Consider the following 18,528-nt stretch of genomic DNA (forward strand, 5'->3'; position numbering starts at 1 on the left):
CGGACCGCGCACTGGACTCTCTATCCAGAGGTTGCTGGTTCGAATCCCGTGGCGGGCGCTCTACAATTCTAATTGTAAATATGGCGCCGTTGCTCCGTGCCGTACTCAAACACTTAGGAGTCCAGGGCGGGGAAGTCCTTGTAGATAAAAGGAAGACTCAAGTGGTGGTACTACCAATAGTGACCGACAACTATAAAATCAACTTCGTTTGATTTCCGTGGAGTGAAATTATCTGGTTTTAAAAATATTATATGGATTTATTTCATTCATAACAAAATTAAATTTTTGCAATTCCGTCGTGAAACTACTTACTTTTCCTGTCATTCTTGAACGACGAAATAGCCTACTTTTCTGTACCAAAAATAACAGAATCGAATAGCAACACTTTTCAAAATAAATGCTGAAAAGTTCTACTTTTCAGCACTGAAATGGGTGCTGAAAAGTTGAACTTTTCAGCACTTGTTTCGAAAAGTAACACTTTTCAACATTTTTTTTTTTATTTAAACGATTTATTGACAAAATACATGAAAATTCTACTTAAAATTTCACTCAATGGGTGTTTTTCGAAATTGCAAAAAATGTTGTATGGAACTCGTTGCAAAACTTGATTTTTTCAGCACTCGTCGTATTTATCCAACTCGGTGAACCTCGTTGGATAAATGTACGACTCGTGCTGAAAAAATCCTCTTTTTGCAACTTGTTGCATAAACTACTATTAAATCACCAGTCAAAATAATAAAAACTTGATTTGATTTTTTTTTATTTTCAAAAAGGCATCGCAAAATGTTCCGAACAAAATAACAGTTATGCTGCTGTCAAAAATCATCATTCTAAAAATTTCAGGAGATATTCATGTTTTTTAAGGTTTCGGCTTCCTCTTTCTTAAGTTTTTTTTTTCAACTTGATTGAGAAAATTGTATGAACATTTATACAGTGGACTTTCTCGTTGTCGATATTAAAGGGACCTTCGAGAGCGGGAGTTATCAAATCATAGAACGGAAAATCAAAGCAATCTATTTGAAGGGACTGAAAAATTTATTGACAGCTGGAGCAATATTGATATCGAGAAGATCGACATCCAGAGAGTCCACTGTAGAACAAATGTTGTTTTAAGACTTTACAGAACCTATTTAACATTAGTTTTATTTGTACATTTTGTTTTCTATTTCTTTAGCAAAAAATAACAGAAAATAAATCTGGCACGCCACCACTTCAAAAAAAAAAATGGCCCGCAAAGCCAACAGATTGGGCACCACTGGTTTAGATGAAAAGTGTTATTGCTGGAAAAATCAAAAATATTATCAAAACTAAAATTCAAAAATATTTGTAATTTGCATAATCATATATTTTTTGTTAGGTGCACCGTTTTCAAGTAATACCTAATAGGCATTTTGAAGTTTTTTTTTATATTAAATGTTTTGGAATTTGGAAGGAAAAAAACTGCACAAAAGTGAATATATTTCCCCGAAACCCACATTCCCGAAAAGACATTTCCCCGAATGCCACATCTCCGAAAAGACACTACGCAGAAATGTCATTTACCCGAAAATCATTTCCTCGAACAATACATTTCCCTGAACGACCACATCCCCAAATGGCGACTTTCCCTAAAAACGGGTACTTTTTATTTCGCAATAAAAATCGCGAAAACTTAGATATTTTGGAAACTAAAGATTGCAAAACAACCAGACAGGTGGATAATGCATTTTAAAACACTTTTTTCATTGAAATGTTGTAACCATGGCTCGTATTTTAAATGTTTATACTTTTTTATCATATTACGATATTTAATGATTTGCGTAATTTTTTACAGCCCAATCCTTAAATCGCCAGACCTATTTTCACCTCTGCTGACGGTAGCGTAAAATATTAAAACACGCAAATTAAGGTCGTAGAAGATGTCCCTCACTTTTGGGTCAATGACTGTCAATGATGGTTCTGAATTCAGGGTCCAGAAATAGTAAATTGAAATGAAAAATTAATCACGATATTTAAAATGCTTCTACAAACAACACAAAGAAAACCATTTTTTGAATAATACATTCTGAATCAAGATTTGAATGTTTTCTAAAACAAACATGGCCGCCAAATGGAATGATGCCTTCCAGAGCCTTAAAGTGATTGAAAAAATATGAGAATTACCAAAGAAAACTCAAAAAATAATTGAAGAAAATCATAAAACAAGAGATCTTAAGTTTCCGTATAACAAAAGTTGTTCAAACTGACCTCCTACCTGAACTAGGGAAAAATGATAAAATATCCAGGCGAAGGGGCATAAGTAGAGGCTCAATTTGACAATAAATTGACATAATTTTTAATGTAACTTTTGGCCCATTGCCGTCCTAACTTCATAACGGTACACAACATAGTTGGAAATGTTAGCTTCATGGAAACGCATGATGCCTTACCTAATTTGTACTACTTTTCCCTTTCACATTGCAGATCGCCGCCGCCAGAACTTTCTTCCAGCAAAAATGCCCTCCCTCGGCCCGGAAGGTGATGCGAACGCGAAGTTCTGGCCAGGCCCACCACATCTGGGACGATCCGTTGATCGAGCAATTCATCACCAACTACTCACCTGCCTCGTCGCGTAGCCATCGCCTTGCGGTGGCCCCTCCCCTGGCCTACGGCTACCCCTTCCAGAGTTCAACCCTGGGCAATCGGAGGCGTGACTCGGTCAACAGTTCGATTGGGGCGACTTCGGTGCGCCGACTGCTGACCGTGAACAACCGCAGCTACGGGTGCCGGCACAAGATTCCAACGCACGTGCGGACCAAGGTCACGAAGAACTTTATTCTGCTCACGATCGCCCACGGGTTGTTGTGTATGGTGTTGGTTCCGCTGCTGGGGCTGCAGGCTTCGAATTCCACCTGGTTCGTGCAGGAAGCGTGGCTGCCGATGGGACCGGACGTCGGTTCGGCGCTGCTCAGTTTGGCCTGCATCGTGACGGCGCTGATGTGCCTGGTGACGACCAAGATCCTGAGGAGGTTTGGGTACTCGATCGTGCTGGCACTGGTTTACGGTGGGCTTTGTGTGTTCTTGGCGGCGCATATCTATCCGGTGCTGGTTTCGCTGGTTCCCGGGTATTTGATTCTGGGGCTTGTTCTTGGACCGTCTGTGATCTGCAAGCAAACGCTGGTGGTGTCGATGGCTGGCAAGTTGAGCTGTTCACAGCCGGAATGTGGGGGGAACAGCATGGCCGGTATCAACGCGGACAGTTTCGATGATCACAAGTTGCTGTGTGGAAAGGACGAAACTATTCGAAGGTTGGGACGATGGTACAAAGCTGCCGGGGATTTCGGGATCATCCTGGGAACGGTCATAGCTTCTTTCATTCTGACGTGCGCTTCGTCGAATGGTACTGGATGCTATTACATGTCGCCACTGCCTTCCGCAAACACCTCAACGACGCAACAGCAACTCAACGGTAGTGCCGGAATCGCCTTCAACCATGTGGACATTGCTCCAACCTCAGCCAGTAGCGCCGCAAACCTACCCGAACCGAATCCAACCACCAAAGTGACCACACCGGGAATGCCCAGTTTCAAAGAAACGCTCTTCTTCCTGTACAACATCCGGCTCCAGCACCACAGCAAAGACGAAGAAGACGACGGTTTCCAGCTGGACCGGTTTCCGTACAGCACGTTCCAGACCAACGACCACGGCGAACGGATCTGCGGGTCGCACCTCTGCCCTGTTTGGGATCGGAACATCCTGATCAACAGCAGTGCGATCAATTCGCTGGGCATGCAAACCTACACGGGGACTCTGCCGCTGATGGGACTGTACCTGATCGGTGGGGTGATTGCGCTGACCGTGACCGGTTTCACCACGCACATCGAGCACAACGTAAAGTTCGATTCGATCCGAAAGATGACCGATACGATGCTGTTTGCGGGACCGATGGCGTACTTCATCGGGACAGAGCAGGGGTACATGCTGGCGGATTTCATGAAGGTAGGTTTTAATTTTTGATACATATTTTTATTAACCACCATATCTGCCGCTCTTATCTAGTCCGTCCCATATGTATTTTGGTAATTTTTAAGATAAACATAGCAAAAGTATTGTTTTTACATGTACCGTCAGTGGGGGTGACATTGGGTCAAAGTGATTTTTTACGGATTTTACCATTTCTCAGATTCTTCTCAATGAAACTAAATTCTGTTAAAAGGGTTGTGTAGGGGACATCTTAAGATCACTTCGCTGAAAAAATCTCGTTCCTAGAACAAATCCTGTTATTTTGGCAGATGTCTAAAGTTGGGATACGTTTTTGGCCAAAAATGACCTCTCGAAAAATCATTTTTCTAATATTTTTGTTAGAATTGCTCGAAAACTACCCAAATGTTTGAAAATCTCCACTTTAAACATTGTAGCGTGTCAATACGGTTCCCTCGAACAAGAAACACTGTTGGATGACTTGTTTTTACCTGTTTTTACCATATCGTTGTATTTGAGCATCATTTTAGTTTCATTTGACCCAATGTCACCCCCTTTAAGGGGTGAGATTGGGTCAATTTTCAAACTATTGGCATTTAAGGTAGTGTTCATCAAAATCCACCATATTTTGGGAAAATGTTAGTAAACTATCTAAGAACAAATCTACGTTGAAAGATTTTCGATGTTATTTAAATTGTTTTTGTTATCAAGAAATTACGAGAGGTGTATCGTTTTTTGACCCATAGTCACCCCCACTGAGGTACTTTGAGCCAGTTTAATAAAAAAGTGATGTTTGTTCTGAAAATTCCAAAATAAAAATCACTTTCGTGCTGTCCCATATGCAAAATAAAGGCTAGTCAGTTCCTTCTCAAAATGTCTCATGAATCGATTAAATGAACGTGTAACCATTTTAATCTCAAGGACTATGTTTCTATGAACCCGCAGATTATAAGTAGTTCATATCTGCAAGAATATAAAATTTGATGCGTAATATTTGAAACCATTTGTGCTTTTTTCAACCATGAGTAAACAAGAAACTACATACCATCATTATGAGTAGGGTTAGTGAAATTTCACGATTTCGCGGACAGCGTGAAATCCGCGAAATTTGGCTTTTTCCGCGAAATCCCGTGAAATTTTATGTTTGTGTGAAACTGTAACGATTTTCCCAAAATAATTTATCAAACTCAAATAGGAAAAAAATAATCTTATGAACTATACAGTAGAATTAAGCGGGTGAATATCCTGGTTTTATTACTGATTTAAAGTTAGTGATTCTCGACGATTCGTAGACGGCGTGAAATTCGTGAAATTTATCAATTTTCTCAAATATTTTTTTTCAAATAGTAACATAATAAAGGTTTCATCCATAAACACTTTTTAACTAAATTTTATTAGTTTTCAATTGAAAAGGTTGATATGAACCATTTGAAGAATTGTTCAGATTTTTCAGTTTTTTTAGAACTAACTAAATTTAGTAATATTTTCATTTGCTGTAATAAAAAATTTACTGCTACTTTATTTGAAAGGTATAGTTTCAAAACAAATTAAAATAATCAAGCTTTGTTTAGTTCAAAATAATATGAAAAGTATTTTTTTTTAAAGATCCAATAAGCTATTGTGTTTCATATGTTTATAGGACCTTTTCAAATAAAACTCTGGATTTTTTATCTTTGCAACCACGTTTTCAAAACATTTCAGTTTTTTTTCTGAGTTTAATTTTAACGATATTTGATTATTTGGGTGGATGATTCCCGTGAAAGTTCAAAAATACTTTTTTGTTTTCTTTTCTCATTTTGAAAAAAAATTCGTTTCCGTTGCAAATTATATTATTTTTGATTATTGATTTTAATTTTTTTTAAGTGAGATGAAAACCTTAAAAAAAAGTCAAAGTAGTTATGTCACAGACATAACCGGAATGGCGTAGACTACGTAAAGTTTTGAGATGTGGACATAGAGTTTTCCATATTTAATTTTGAAGAATTAGCTAGATACTTGAAATACATTAACGGAATAAGATCGTAAATGGGAGATGGACCCCCCAACAAGACAGAACTTACACATTCCAGTCAACTCAATCGGACCGCAACTGCCATGTAACCATACTTTGAATGTGTTGGTAAATCTTTGACTAGAAAGCCTTATTTAAACAATAGAAACATCGAATGGAGGAGAGAAGAACGAAAAACGGTTTTTTCGCGAACCGAATGAAAGTTTGGTAGCATAATGTGGGGGAGAGAGAGGGGTTGGGGGGGAGCAGCCTCAGAAAGCTGTGCAATCCGTCACCCCCGAAGACCAACACGAGTTCCTGAAAGGCATTTCACCGACTCATCACGGGTGGGACGAGGGACGGAGAGTGAGGCAACTCCGAAGTTGGGAAATCCTCACCCCCTACCACGAAAGATCCAAACGGTCCTGCCATCGAGAGGCAACTGGCTGACGGTGACGACGAGAAGGCGATGCGCGCTTCTTTTGCAGTTCTGGTCCCTCTCTCTCCTGCTGCTGCTGCTCTGGGCTGAGCTTTCCTGCTGCTGCTGCTCGTCCGACTTCTGAGACGTGAATGATGGTCTGAAATCTGGCGCAGTTTCTTATATATGTTTCCGGCCCGCTACTTGCCCTCCTTTTTCGCGACCGGTACCAGTCGCACTGCTTGTGTGATTTTCCCCTCAAAATAGGTACTTGACCTTCCCGTCCGTTAGATGGAAGCGCTCATTTTGCTTGCAAAATCTCTGAATTTTGAAAACATTTTAAAACATTGAGTTGTAACAATAGTAAAACTATTTTGCCAACATTGAAAATTTAATAGCAAATTGCTGAATAATTTTCGAATCGAATGGAACCAAAGTCGTGCCGATTCGATTTGAGGGAAGGAAGATATAAGCGATTGACGGATGACGCAATATTCCAGGGCCTTCGACCCGGGTTTTTTGGAATGGCACCCCAGTACCTTCGACAAAGACGTAAGTCTACGTCAATATTTTTAATTGGCTAAACGCCGCAGACAATTCAAATTATTTTACTCATTTTGGCAGGACAAGTTTGTTCAATCTTGCTTTGATATGAAATTCAATAAATTTTAAAATGATAAAACAGAAGCAAATCAGCGAATACTTTTTAGCTTTTTTAGTCGAAAATTAAAAAAAAGCAGTTCAGTAAATGAGCATACATATGCCCTACATTTGGTTCAAAATATATATATAGAGCCCATCCCAAAACCAGGTGGAAGCATTTTTGAAAATTAGGAGATTTTTTTTTGTCACGTTCAAATTTAGTGAAATTTTTTTTTAGTTTATTGAAGAATAAAAAAAAATGAAGCATAAAAAGTAGTTTCTGTGATTTAAACGTAAGATTTTGAGAGTTATTTAAATTTTTTCACGTTCCGTGAAATTTGCGTGAAATTTGATGTTTTAAAATTGAGGTCCCCGTGAAATTTGCAATTTTCGAGCGTGAAAAATCACTAAGCCTAATTATGAGTAATATTCCATAAAATAAGTTCTATTCAATCTTGAATGAATTGCCCTGGTCCTAGTTCTGGAAGAGGTTCTACTTACGGTAAACGTAGATTGTGGATCACTAAATTTCAACGGTCCAGACGTTGAGATTCGCATTCAAATATCTCTTGCCTCTGTAGTATTTTAGTCTCGTTTATGATTACATTTTCATAGTTATGAACTTTACTTAAAAGAATGAGTGAATCTGAAATAAACATAAAATAACGTAATTTTATATTATTTGTGAAAATTACTTGGAAATTACCCAAACAAACCTTGATATGACAGTTTAACTTCTGGTGAAAATGTTTAAACCTACCTTGATATCATTGACTGACTTGCCTTTATTTATAGAATAATAAAGGCAAGTCAGTTCTAGTATGTTGTTGTTTATTTTATTAACGTGATTTTTACCTTGTTCTAGTATGAAAATAACACAAATTTATCTCTAAATTTCAAGTTTTATGAAACAAATATATGTTAAAAATATTTGTTGAACCAATATTGAAAAAAAAAATGTATAAAAATTTAGCAAAAAAAAATGTTGATTGGAAATTTGAAAAATGGTGCAACATTTTTTGGCCTTCTTACGGCGTTATCTCAGCATTCACTTTTTACATATGGGACGGACTACACGGTAAAGAATTGTGTAAATTTGTAAGGTGTAATTTTGGAAGGTTGAATATTACCTCTTTTATGATGTAAAAAGAGGTAAAACTACACATTTTCAGTGGTAAATTTACACATTTTTGCTGACATAAAAGATGTACTCCTTCCCACATGTAATTTTACCATGATTTTTTTTTACTGTGTAGATAAGAGCGGCAGATGGTGGTTAATAAAAATATCTATCAAACATTGTTCGGGACTATGATAACCTGTATCAGCCTAAATTTAAGTGTGATAAAGATTAATCTGATTTTTAATCTGTAAACAATTTTAAATACCAAAGGCAGAAAAATATTTTGTAGAATCAGCCTGTACGAGGTTTGATTCAACAATTTTTTTTGTTGAATATAATCAACGCCGATTTTGCGTTGAAACAAACCTTGATTTTCTCAATTCCACAAAAATCTTTTGTTGTTTTGAAAAAGTTGCTTTGACGTTTAGCGTTGATTCAACAAAAATCTTTATTTTCAAATCAACAAAACGTTTTGTTGATTCAAATATGCCTTATTTTTCTGCGTGCAATTAAATTGCATAATTTTTCCAGGCAGAACTTTATAACTGAGTTAATAAGCTTCTGCCTTCTGCATCATTATACCCGGTTTATTAGCATTGAACTCACTTTTCCACAAATTCCACGTTCAATTTTGCACCACAAACTATGCTCTCCTCTCCAATTCCCTCTAATTATTCAGCCTTCCTTCGTACCATCATTCTCAAAACCTGAGCAAAATATTTTTAAACATTTCGAAACAACCATAAAAAACAACCTCAAAAGCAAAAACATCTCAACAATTTTCCGAGATGCCAAAGCACCCGGCTCCTCATTGAACCCGGACCGAAGCCAAACTTTTGCCCGGTCGAGTACGTCGAGGTATCAGTTGCAGCCGAGCCGGGGTTTCCCTTTCAACGGTGGGGGGTAAAAAAAAACTTTTTGAGTGGGTATTATCACAACTTTTTCCCGGTTGCTGTCCGTGACACGCGTTCGACACGACGAGTTCGACAGCTTTGATGAGCAGGGTGGATTTTTTTTTGTTCTGTTGGGATTAAAAGTTCTGCATTTCAGGTTAATTACCAACTCTAACTCTAATTATAAAACATTTTTAACAAAAAGGGAGCAGGTTTCCCAATAGCGTAAACAAAACGAATTCATGCTTCGAATCGGCCGAGAGTGAAAAGATCTCGGATTAAAAAAAATCGTTCTGATACAGCCATCCCACATATTCGAAACACCCACAAACTGGATACTACATATATCAAAAGTAGGTATCCATAAGACAAATTTTCATTTCACATTACTATTGTCAGGGACTTGTTCAGGCCATTCTACCGCTGTTTTACTGGTAAAAGAAGTTCTTTTACAACAATATATTGTAATTCAATGAATATCAGCACTGCCGCTCAAGTCAAGTCCGTCCCATATTTAATTTCGTCCATTTTGAGTTAATGATGTAGTTTGGTTCAAAATCTTGTGAACTATCAGAAAAACTAATGAAATTTAGTAGTTTATTCCAGAAAATAGTGGCAAATTTAACTTTTTTGTTAAATCCTAACATGTTGCCTTATGGGCGGGACAAATTTGCCTTGTTTTTTTCTCGGCTTGCTGTTTTTATATATGGGACGGACTAGATTAGAGCGGCAGAGCACTTCCATATGCAAGTTAAGAGCAGGTCCACGAGCAAAGCATACCCATCTCGCATCGACCTTACCAATCTGCCTGAAATTTTCAGGGGTTGTTTGTACATATAAAACTAACATCTGGCCAAAATATGAGCACTCTAGGTCAACGAGAGTGGGGCAAATCGGGACACAAAATTTAAAGGTTCAAAAACGTCAAAAATCTTAAAAAGGCTTTAACTTTGTGCAAAATTCATTTTAATTTCAAAACTCAAAATGCATCTGAAAGGGCTTAAAAATGCAACAAAATGCAGGGAGAAGCATCCCAATTGGTTAAATCTAAAGGGAGTTATTGGCATTTTAGTGAAAAAATAGCATAATTTTCAAACTCAAATAAAAAAGTGTTCCATCCAGATATCAACTCGGTTCGACCTGCAGCTTGTAGGGGACATCTGGGACTACCATCTGAGACTGAGAACGCTTTGGGTAAGGCAGTTTAACATAATAAATAAACACTTTTACTTTTAATGAATTTTTTGATTGTAGACTTTTGCTCGGGGACCCCTTAGATCCCATTTTCTGGTGATAATTTTATCATATTCGTATTTCTGAGACAATTTCACAATAGAAACATGCATAAAAATGTTTAATTTCATCCATTTAACCCTTTAAAAAATGAAAGTTAAAAAAATCTTCGATTCACATTTATTAAAAATCAAGTTCGTTTTTAAGGATACTAGATGAAACCAGAAAAACGCAGCTTCTTAATATTTTTAAACTTTCATTTTTTTGAGGGTTAAAATGAATGAAAATAATCATTTTTATGCATGTTTCTATTGTGAAATTGTCTCAGAAACACGAATATGATAAAATTATCACCAGAAAATGGGAACTAAGGGGTCCCCGAGCAAAAATTTGCAGCCATAAAACATACTAAAAGTAAAAGTGTTTATTTATTATGTTAAACTGCCTTACCCAAAGCGTTCTCAGTCTCAGATGGTAGTCCCAGATGTCCCCTACAAGCTGCAGGTCGAACCGAGTTGATATCTGGATGGAACACTTTTTTATTTGATTTTTCGAAAATTATGCTATTTTTTCACTGAAATGCCTAAAATGCTTCTCCTTGCTATTTGTTTCGTTTTTCAAGCCCTTTTAGATGCATTTTGAGTTTTGAAATTAAATTAAATTTTTCCAAAGTTATAGCCTTTTTAAGATTTTTGATGTTTTTGAACCTTCAAACTTTGTGTCCCGATATGCCCCACTTAGAGTGCTCATATTTTGGCCAGATGCTAGTTTTATATGTACAAACAACCCCTGAAAATTTCAGGCAGATTGATGAAGTCCTAACAACGTTCCATACAAAGGGGTAAGCCCTGTTCGTGGACTCGCTCTTAAAGAAACAATAAATAAAAGTGCTTCGATTTGGCTCAAAATTGGAGTAGGGGTTCTTTGGCCTAAATAATTAGAACCGTATTTTTTTTTGGCCATAAGGGTGACCTACGCCGTGTTAGGGTGGTCCGAAAAATTGCAATTTTATGTGTGTTAATGTTTTTCAATGATTTTCCAATAAAATTGAGGAAGACACAGTAACGTTTTTGAAGACAAAATATCGGATTTCGGTTATATCAATCGATTTAAAAGTGCCATGCGTCTCCATCAAAATGAGTTTCTAGTACATTCGACTGGATCCCAGACCATCTTCTGCGGGGAGTTGTGCCGTCGATCTTCGCATCAAAGTACAACCATGTTCCTCCAAACAACAGATTCTTCACCGATGGCTCCAAGCTCGACGGCTGTACGGGCTTCGGTGTTTATCTTCATGAATCTTATCAGCTGTTCCTTAAGCTGAAGGACCCGAGTTCGGTTTACGTCGCAGAGTTAGCCGCGGTTTACTGCGCACTGCGAATCATCGAGACCATGCCACCTGACCACTACTTCATCTTCACCGATAGCTTTAGCTCTGTTGAGGCTATCCGGTCTCTGAAGCCGACCAGGGAGTCTGCGTTTTTCCTCACGGAAATACGCAAGACTTTAAACAACCTGGCGGCTCAGTCCTTCAGCATCACGGTGGTATGGGTCCGCGCTCATTGCTCGATTCCGGGTAATGAGAAAGCGGACTTGCTCGCCAAGAAGGGTGCTGAGAGTGGAGACATTTTTGAAAGGCCAATTAGCCTACAAGAATGCTACGGTTTTCCGAGGCAGCGTGCGCTTCTGGATTGGCAAACACAATGGGACGGCGACACCAAGGGACGCTGGATGTATTCCATACGACCTACGGTGCAAAGAAAAGCCTGGTTCAAGGGAATGGACTTGACGCGTGGATTCATCAGAACGATGTCCCGCCTTATGTCGAACCATTACTCGTCCAAGGCTCATCTTTACCGTATCAACATGAGTGATACGAACCTTTGCGACTGTGGGCAGGGTTATCAGGACATCGACCATCTCGTATGGGCGTGTCCAGATCACCATGTTCACAGAATTAAGTTGAAAGATACCCTCAGGGCCCGAGGAAGACCACCAGAAATCGCGATGCGAGACGTGATATCTCAACTAGACTTTGATGTTCTCTATCCGATCTATCAGTTCCTCTTAGATTCCAAAATAACTATTTAGTTTTCCTCCAGTTAGTTTTCCTTCAGTTAGAATAACTCGCCTTCGCACAAAGCCGTCGTTTCTGGTTTGCAAAGCAAGATTACCCCTGCAGCTGGACACCGAGTTGCGGCTGAGGACAAAACGCAAAGGCCAGCAGAGCCAACCAAGACCCCTACACAATCCCCCTTCCCTTCCCACGCCTTGTCTTTTAACATCAATCCCTTCCCTACTAATCCCGAGTAGGCCGCGGGTAATCGGCTCCCCTCCCACTAACATTTACACACAAGATCCTCTGTAATTATTAAGTCAAATGTAATTACAAAAGTCGACTCGGTCCTAACCAGGTCCCAGTACCGAAAAGGACCTAATAAAAATAATTTTATGAAAAAAAAAAAAATACATTCGACTGGAGACGCATTGTGCTGTGTTCAGTTAATGTACCGTAAACCGGGGTGACTTTGATAGGATTTCAATTTGTTTTTGGAATATTTTCGAACAGGTAAGGTTTTTCTCAAGATTATTATTTTTAAAACATGTACTGGGGTAGGCGGAAAAAAAGTTTTTTCAGTAATGTTCAGAAAAATAGTTACGTTTAAATATTTTAGTTTTAATTCCGGGGTGACTTTGATAGTCATAGTTTTTCTTGTTAAAATCATATTTAAGATGTTCAAACTTTATTTGTACGCTAAATGTACCATCACTAAAGTAGCTGATATAGTTTTAAGAAAAAAAATCAATGTTTATATTTAGTTAACTAAGTGTATAAGCTTTTTAGCAAAATACATATAAATTTTAGGTATAATTGTTAAAAAGTCGGAATTTTGCCTGAAATTTGTTAAAACTTGTTTTGTTTATAAAACTATCGATTTATATTGCATTTTATACTGAATTTCAAGCACGAATCACAGATTTTCACATTTTACATGAAATTTGTTCAACTGAAATTGCCTATAAAGTTGGAGATTTTTTTAAATTGTGTTTCAAAAACAAAATATTATATATTATTTACATTTTTTTTTTAACCTTCTCCTAGTGGAAAATTGTCCAAAGAATCCGAAAATGCATTCCGTTTTCCGATTAAAAATCATGTTCATTGAGAAAATCATGACACTTTGAGAAGTTTAAAATAATGACTTTCATGAACATTTTCTTAACTATACTTAACTAACTTTTTAAACTTGTCAAAATTTTATGAAAAGTTCTTGTTGAGGTACTTCGAACACTTCTCTACCACGGTCAGTATGTTTCTAAACCATTCCTTACGTATTTTAACAGTACTCTTCATTTTGCGTAAAAATCGCAAACCTATCAAAGTCACCCCGGCTATCAAAGTCACCCCGTTTTACGGTACCGAGTTCTTTCATTTTTTTTTCAAGAAATCATTTCTCAAATTTTTGTTAATGGATATTCATAATTTTTTGATATGTTACGTAAGGCTAGTACATATATTTTATAAAGTCTTTGTCATTTCCCTCCTTCGAAATCATCCCGAAAAATAAGGAGGCAAAAAAGATTAAAAAAAAACGTTAAAATTTCAATGAAAATCAAAGTGTTGAAATTTTTGAGACCATGGCTTGTTATTTCAAATTTATATTTTTTTTTTTATTATTTTGACCCCGGCCAGAGCCGAGGGACAAAAACTTTGAAAAATATTTGCAAAGGCCTAAAATATCTTCAAAAATCATACAAACATATTTTCAGCTGTGAGCAAATCAGCAAACGTAGTTTTCATGTGATCTGTTAGTCTATTCAGCTATGTTTTCAAAATGTTTTAGTATTTTTCATTAAAAGCTCAACTAATCATATTTCTTTTGAAACGTAAAAAAGTATGACACATGAAGAATATCGGGCCGCATTTATAAAGCGGATCCAGTGGCTAATGTTAACATTCCATAGGTCGCTTTTCCTAAGGTGTCGTGATAAGGTCCAGCTTGTGATGATACACTATCTTCCCTTTACTAAGCATTCGAATCCAGAAGGGAAAAGATCACCAGTTGTGTTGGCACGAGCCGGGATTTGTACCCTGCTAAAATCATAAAAAATCGCCCTAATCGCTAAATAATGAAATATGGGTCTAATCACGGTATGGACGAAGCAAAATATTATAAATCGAAAACACCCATTGGAGATTTACACGTAGAAAGTTGTGTTTCACCTTCTTGATTAAGAATATGTTCGATTCTTTCGGTTAAAAAAGCGTTTTTCAGAGAAAACGTGTTTGTTCATACTAATCGAGCCGCCTAGTACTAAATTTAAAAAAAAAGTTGATTAAAAATACTTTTTTGCAATTCCGTCGTGAAACTACTTACTTTTCCTGTCATTCTTGAACGACGAAATAGCCTACTTTTCTGTACCAAAAATAACAGAATCGAATAGCAACACTTTTCAAAATAAATGCTGAAAAGTTCTACTTTTCAGCACTGAAATGGGTGCTGAAAAGTTAAACTTTTCAGCACTTGTTTCGAAAAGTAACACTTTTCAACATTTTTTTGATTCAAACGATTCATAGACAAAATACATGAAAATTTGACATAAAATTTCACTCAATGGGTGTTTTTCGGAATTGCAAAAAATGTTGTATGGAACTCATTGCAAAACTTGATTTTTTCAGCACTCTTCGTATTTATCCAACTCGGTGAACCTCGTTGGATAAATGTACGACTCGTGCTGAAAAAATCCTCTTTTTGCAACTTGTTGCATAAACTACTATTTTGAAAGTTTATGCTAATCGAATGTAAAAGAAATGAAAAACATTTTGAAACACGCCGTATAATAAGACTTATTAACAAATTATTAGAATTTACTTGAGCTACCATGCGCCTCCTCCCTTGGTACTGGGAAAACACATTTTATGTGAAAAACGCGATTTTCACCGATAGAATATTTGGAATCGAACATACCTAATCTTAATCAGTGTAATAATATGAGAAAAAAAACACAAAGGTATTTGAAATGTGGTCAAAACGTGTCGTTTTTGTTGCTGGATGCATGCATAATATAACCTGTTCTAACTTATATTTCCAGGCTTTCGTATCCTGCGAGCTCGGCCCGAACAGCGTCGCCGGCGCCATGATCGGAATGGGCGTGATGCAGCTGATTGCGGCCTGCACCCTGAGCATGCTCCTGCGCCACACCAAGCGGGTCGTCGTGATAAGTAGGACTTATCCACTATTCTTATGTCGAATTTGAAATAACCCAGTCTTTATTTTCCCTCCAGTTGCCGGTTTCATATTCCACGCCTGCCTGCTGCTAGTTCTGCTCCGGTGGAAGCCCTCGCGCGACGACAGTGCCGTTCTGTACGTCATTCCGGCGGCCTGGGGCGTCTGCAACGCGGTCTGGGAAACCCTCACCGGAGCGCTCGTAACCGTAAGCCACTCGACGAAGGTGGCCGAAGTGATGTCCCCGTTGCAGGCGCTGCGATTCCTTGGCCTCGGAATCACCTTCGGCGTGCACGGATTGCTCTGCGAGGCGCCCAAGATCATCATTCTGGCCATCCTGCTGGTCATCTCGGTGATTCCGTACACCATGCTCGAACTGAAGCTCGAAAGCCAACGGAAAGCCGCCAAAGTGAACTTATGACGATTGTGTGCCCACGATTACTAATGTTTGGTCAAGTTGAAGTACTTCTAAGTGGGGGGAGGGTGCACAGTGCCCCACTTGGTGGTATTTTTTCGACGGCACATACTGGGAGAAATCGTTTGCTCGCTCAGCACGCTAGGCATGCACGCAAAACCCCTTTATCAAGTAAATCAGCGATTCTCAACCTTCTTCTAGGCTAGTACCCCCTACCATGTAAATCAAGTAGCCCCGGTACCCCCGTTGAGAATCGCTGAAGTAAATTAAAAAAGGATGCCCGGTTGTTCAGGAGAACCACAAAGTTAACAAAATATCATAAAGGATAAATTTACACCCTGCTCCAATGGCAGTCAGCGTGGTTCAAGAGCTCCTACTTCAAAACTATTGTAGAACTTGTTTGGTAGAGACTGTTGTTAAAAATTTGTGCATTGTATTCTCTTCTGATGTGTACGGCAAAATTTAAGGAAATAATAGAGGAGAAAATCGTGACGTCAGAAATGAACTCAAATCACTCAAAGTTCATTTTGTGAGTGACTTTAACATTTTGGCCTAGTTTGACAGCTACCTCGTTCCCAGGTTTTCTGTGGGAGAGAAAAGGAGGCGAATACTTTATGAAAATCATACCTGTCAAAATTCCTAGCCTCAAAATTTTGTCGCGAGTTGCTTTTCTCCTCTATTCCGCAGGAAGGTCTTTCTATAAATTTCATTTCCTAATCAAATATCGAAAACTAAAATTAAAAATCAGGTTTTCATATGAAAGCTACTGATTTTACATAATATTATTTATTCCATTACTGTATGTTAACAACAAACAAAATCTGATTGGATTTTAATAAAAAAAAAAACCAGGACGAAAAACATGGTTTTATAAAATTTTTAATATAGCATAAAATAGTAGTTTATGCAACAAGTTGCAAAAAGAGATTTTTTTCAGCACGAGTCGTACATTTATCCAACGAGGTTCACCGAGTTGGATAAATACGAAGAGTGCTGAAAAAATCAAGTTTTGCGACGAGTTCCATACAACATTTTTTGCAATTCCGAAAAACACCCACTGAGTGAAATTTTAAGTCAAATTTTCATGTATTTTGTCAATAAATCGTTTAAATCAAAAAAATGTTGAAAAGTGTTACTTTTCGAAACAAGTGCTGAAAAGTTCAACTTTTCAGCACCCATTTCAGTGCTGAAAAGTAGAACTTTTCAGCATTTATTTTGAAAAGTGTTGCTATTCGATTCTGTTATTTTTGGTACAGAAAAGTAGGCTATTTCGTCGTTCGAGAATGACAGGAAAAGTAAGTAGTTTCACGACGGAATTGCAAAAAATATCTTTCGAAATTGGCTGTGTTCTTTATTTTTTTTTATTAATATAATTTAAATGGCAACGTTGTAGGTTTTCGTTAAGACTGTTAAAAAATAAATAGGACGATAGAAAGCAAACTGTCGCGTTTGGAAATTGACTTAAGTTGAACAGCAGTTGTCAAAGACTTGGATTTCCGTTTCACCTTAACGGGTTTTTAACAGCTTTGGAATGTATGTTCCCTTGAATTTCATTTTCTTTACCGAGAGAGAAAAAAACTTAAATTGTTTTGTTTTGTTTTCTCGGCCTCTTCAAGAACATCAATAATAACTTCCGAAAGCATTCAAAGCCAGGGCTTGTGACCATTCCATATTTGTAGCGAATTGAGTTTTGGCAGGTTTCTTTATTTCGTTCACACATGAACGAATTAGCATTTCACAAAGATCGTTCAACATTCCTTCTGAAACCTCCGATCACCATGACTGCATTCAAATGATTGCTGTCGTCACGCAGTACCGCACGAGCAAGGAAAAGAAAATAGAGAAAGAGAAAGACGGGCGGCTGCTTGAGTGTTGGGTTCGGGTTTTGTTCGTTTCAACTTCGTGTGCGTTCACTGTTGGTCGTCCCGAGTGATCATCATAATAGGCGCTGTGAGTGAGAATTCAAATATGTATCGTTTTCGATGATGAAAGCTGACTGCATTTTTTTTTTTTTCAAATTTCGTGGCTTGTTCATAGCATTGTCCTTCAGCCCTACTCAAGTTTAATTTGAATTCCAATTAGCATTCAGTCTGTTCTTTTGTGTTTAATTGGCTTTATTTTTGCAATTTTACAAAACCCTACATGTTTCAAGCAAGCACCAACTCTGGTTTGAAATATGAGTAATAAATAAATGCTGATTTGATTATTTTTTAGTCAAAAAGCTAATTTTGGTTTTGCGTTACAATATTTTATCATAAATTTCTTCGGAATTTACTTGACTTTATTTGACAAAAGACCATCTTGGGAGTTGTTTCCATAGTATTGCCGTACTTATGTATTCTTCCGGTGTAGTTCTTTCGTAGAACCCGAAGCTAATAAAAGTTTTCCTAATACTTATCAAAGCTTCAGTGTGCCAAAAACACGAACCAGTGCCACAAAGGTGTTGAAGATAATCATAATGGTTTTGAAAAAATGTTTCGATTAGACCAAATTATTGTAGCTTTCTGGTAGCACATTAAGAAAGTAAAGTAAATAAAAATCAACTGTTAGCGAACCGATGGCCTCCGACAATGAAACAGTAAGTAAACTGTATATAGAAAGTAATCAAAAACCGTCAGCCTAAAGCCAAAATATCACGTGCAAAAAC

General features: G+C 37.6%; 1 protein-coding gene across 1 annotated transcript in view; it reads left to right on the top strand.

Moving 5' to 3' along the window:
* Positions 1-16,058, top strand: part of LOC120413070 (uncharacterized) — a 40,566-nt gene extending 24,508 nt beyond the window's left edge. The window contains exons 3-5 of the mRNA XM_039573773.2: positions 2,443-3,957; positions 15,333-15,462; positions 15,526-16,058. Of these exons, the coding sequence (XP_039429707.1) occupies positions 2,443-3,957; positions 15,333-15,462; positions 15,526-15,887 (2,007 nt within the window). The 3' untranslated portion in view covers positions 15,888-16,058. The remainder of the gene's footprint in view (positions 1-2,442; positions 3,958-15,332; positions 15,463-15,525) is intronic.
* The last annotated feature ends 2,470 nt before the right edge of the window (positions 16,059-18,528 follow it).

The sequence above is a fragment of the Culex pipiens genome, chromosome 3 (genome assembly GCF_016801865.2).
Source record: "Culex pipiens pallens isolate TS chromosome 3, TS_CPP_V2, whole genome shotgun sequence".
Classification (NCBI taxonomy): Eukaryota; Metazoa; Arthropoda; class Insecta; order Diptera; family Culicidae; genus Culex; species Culex pipiens.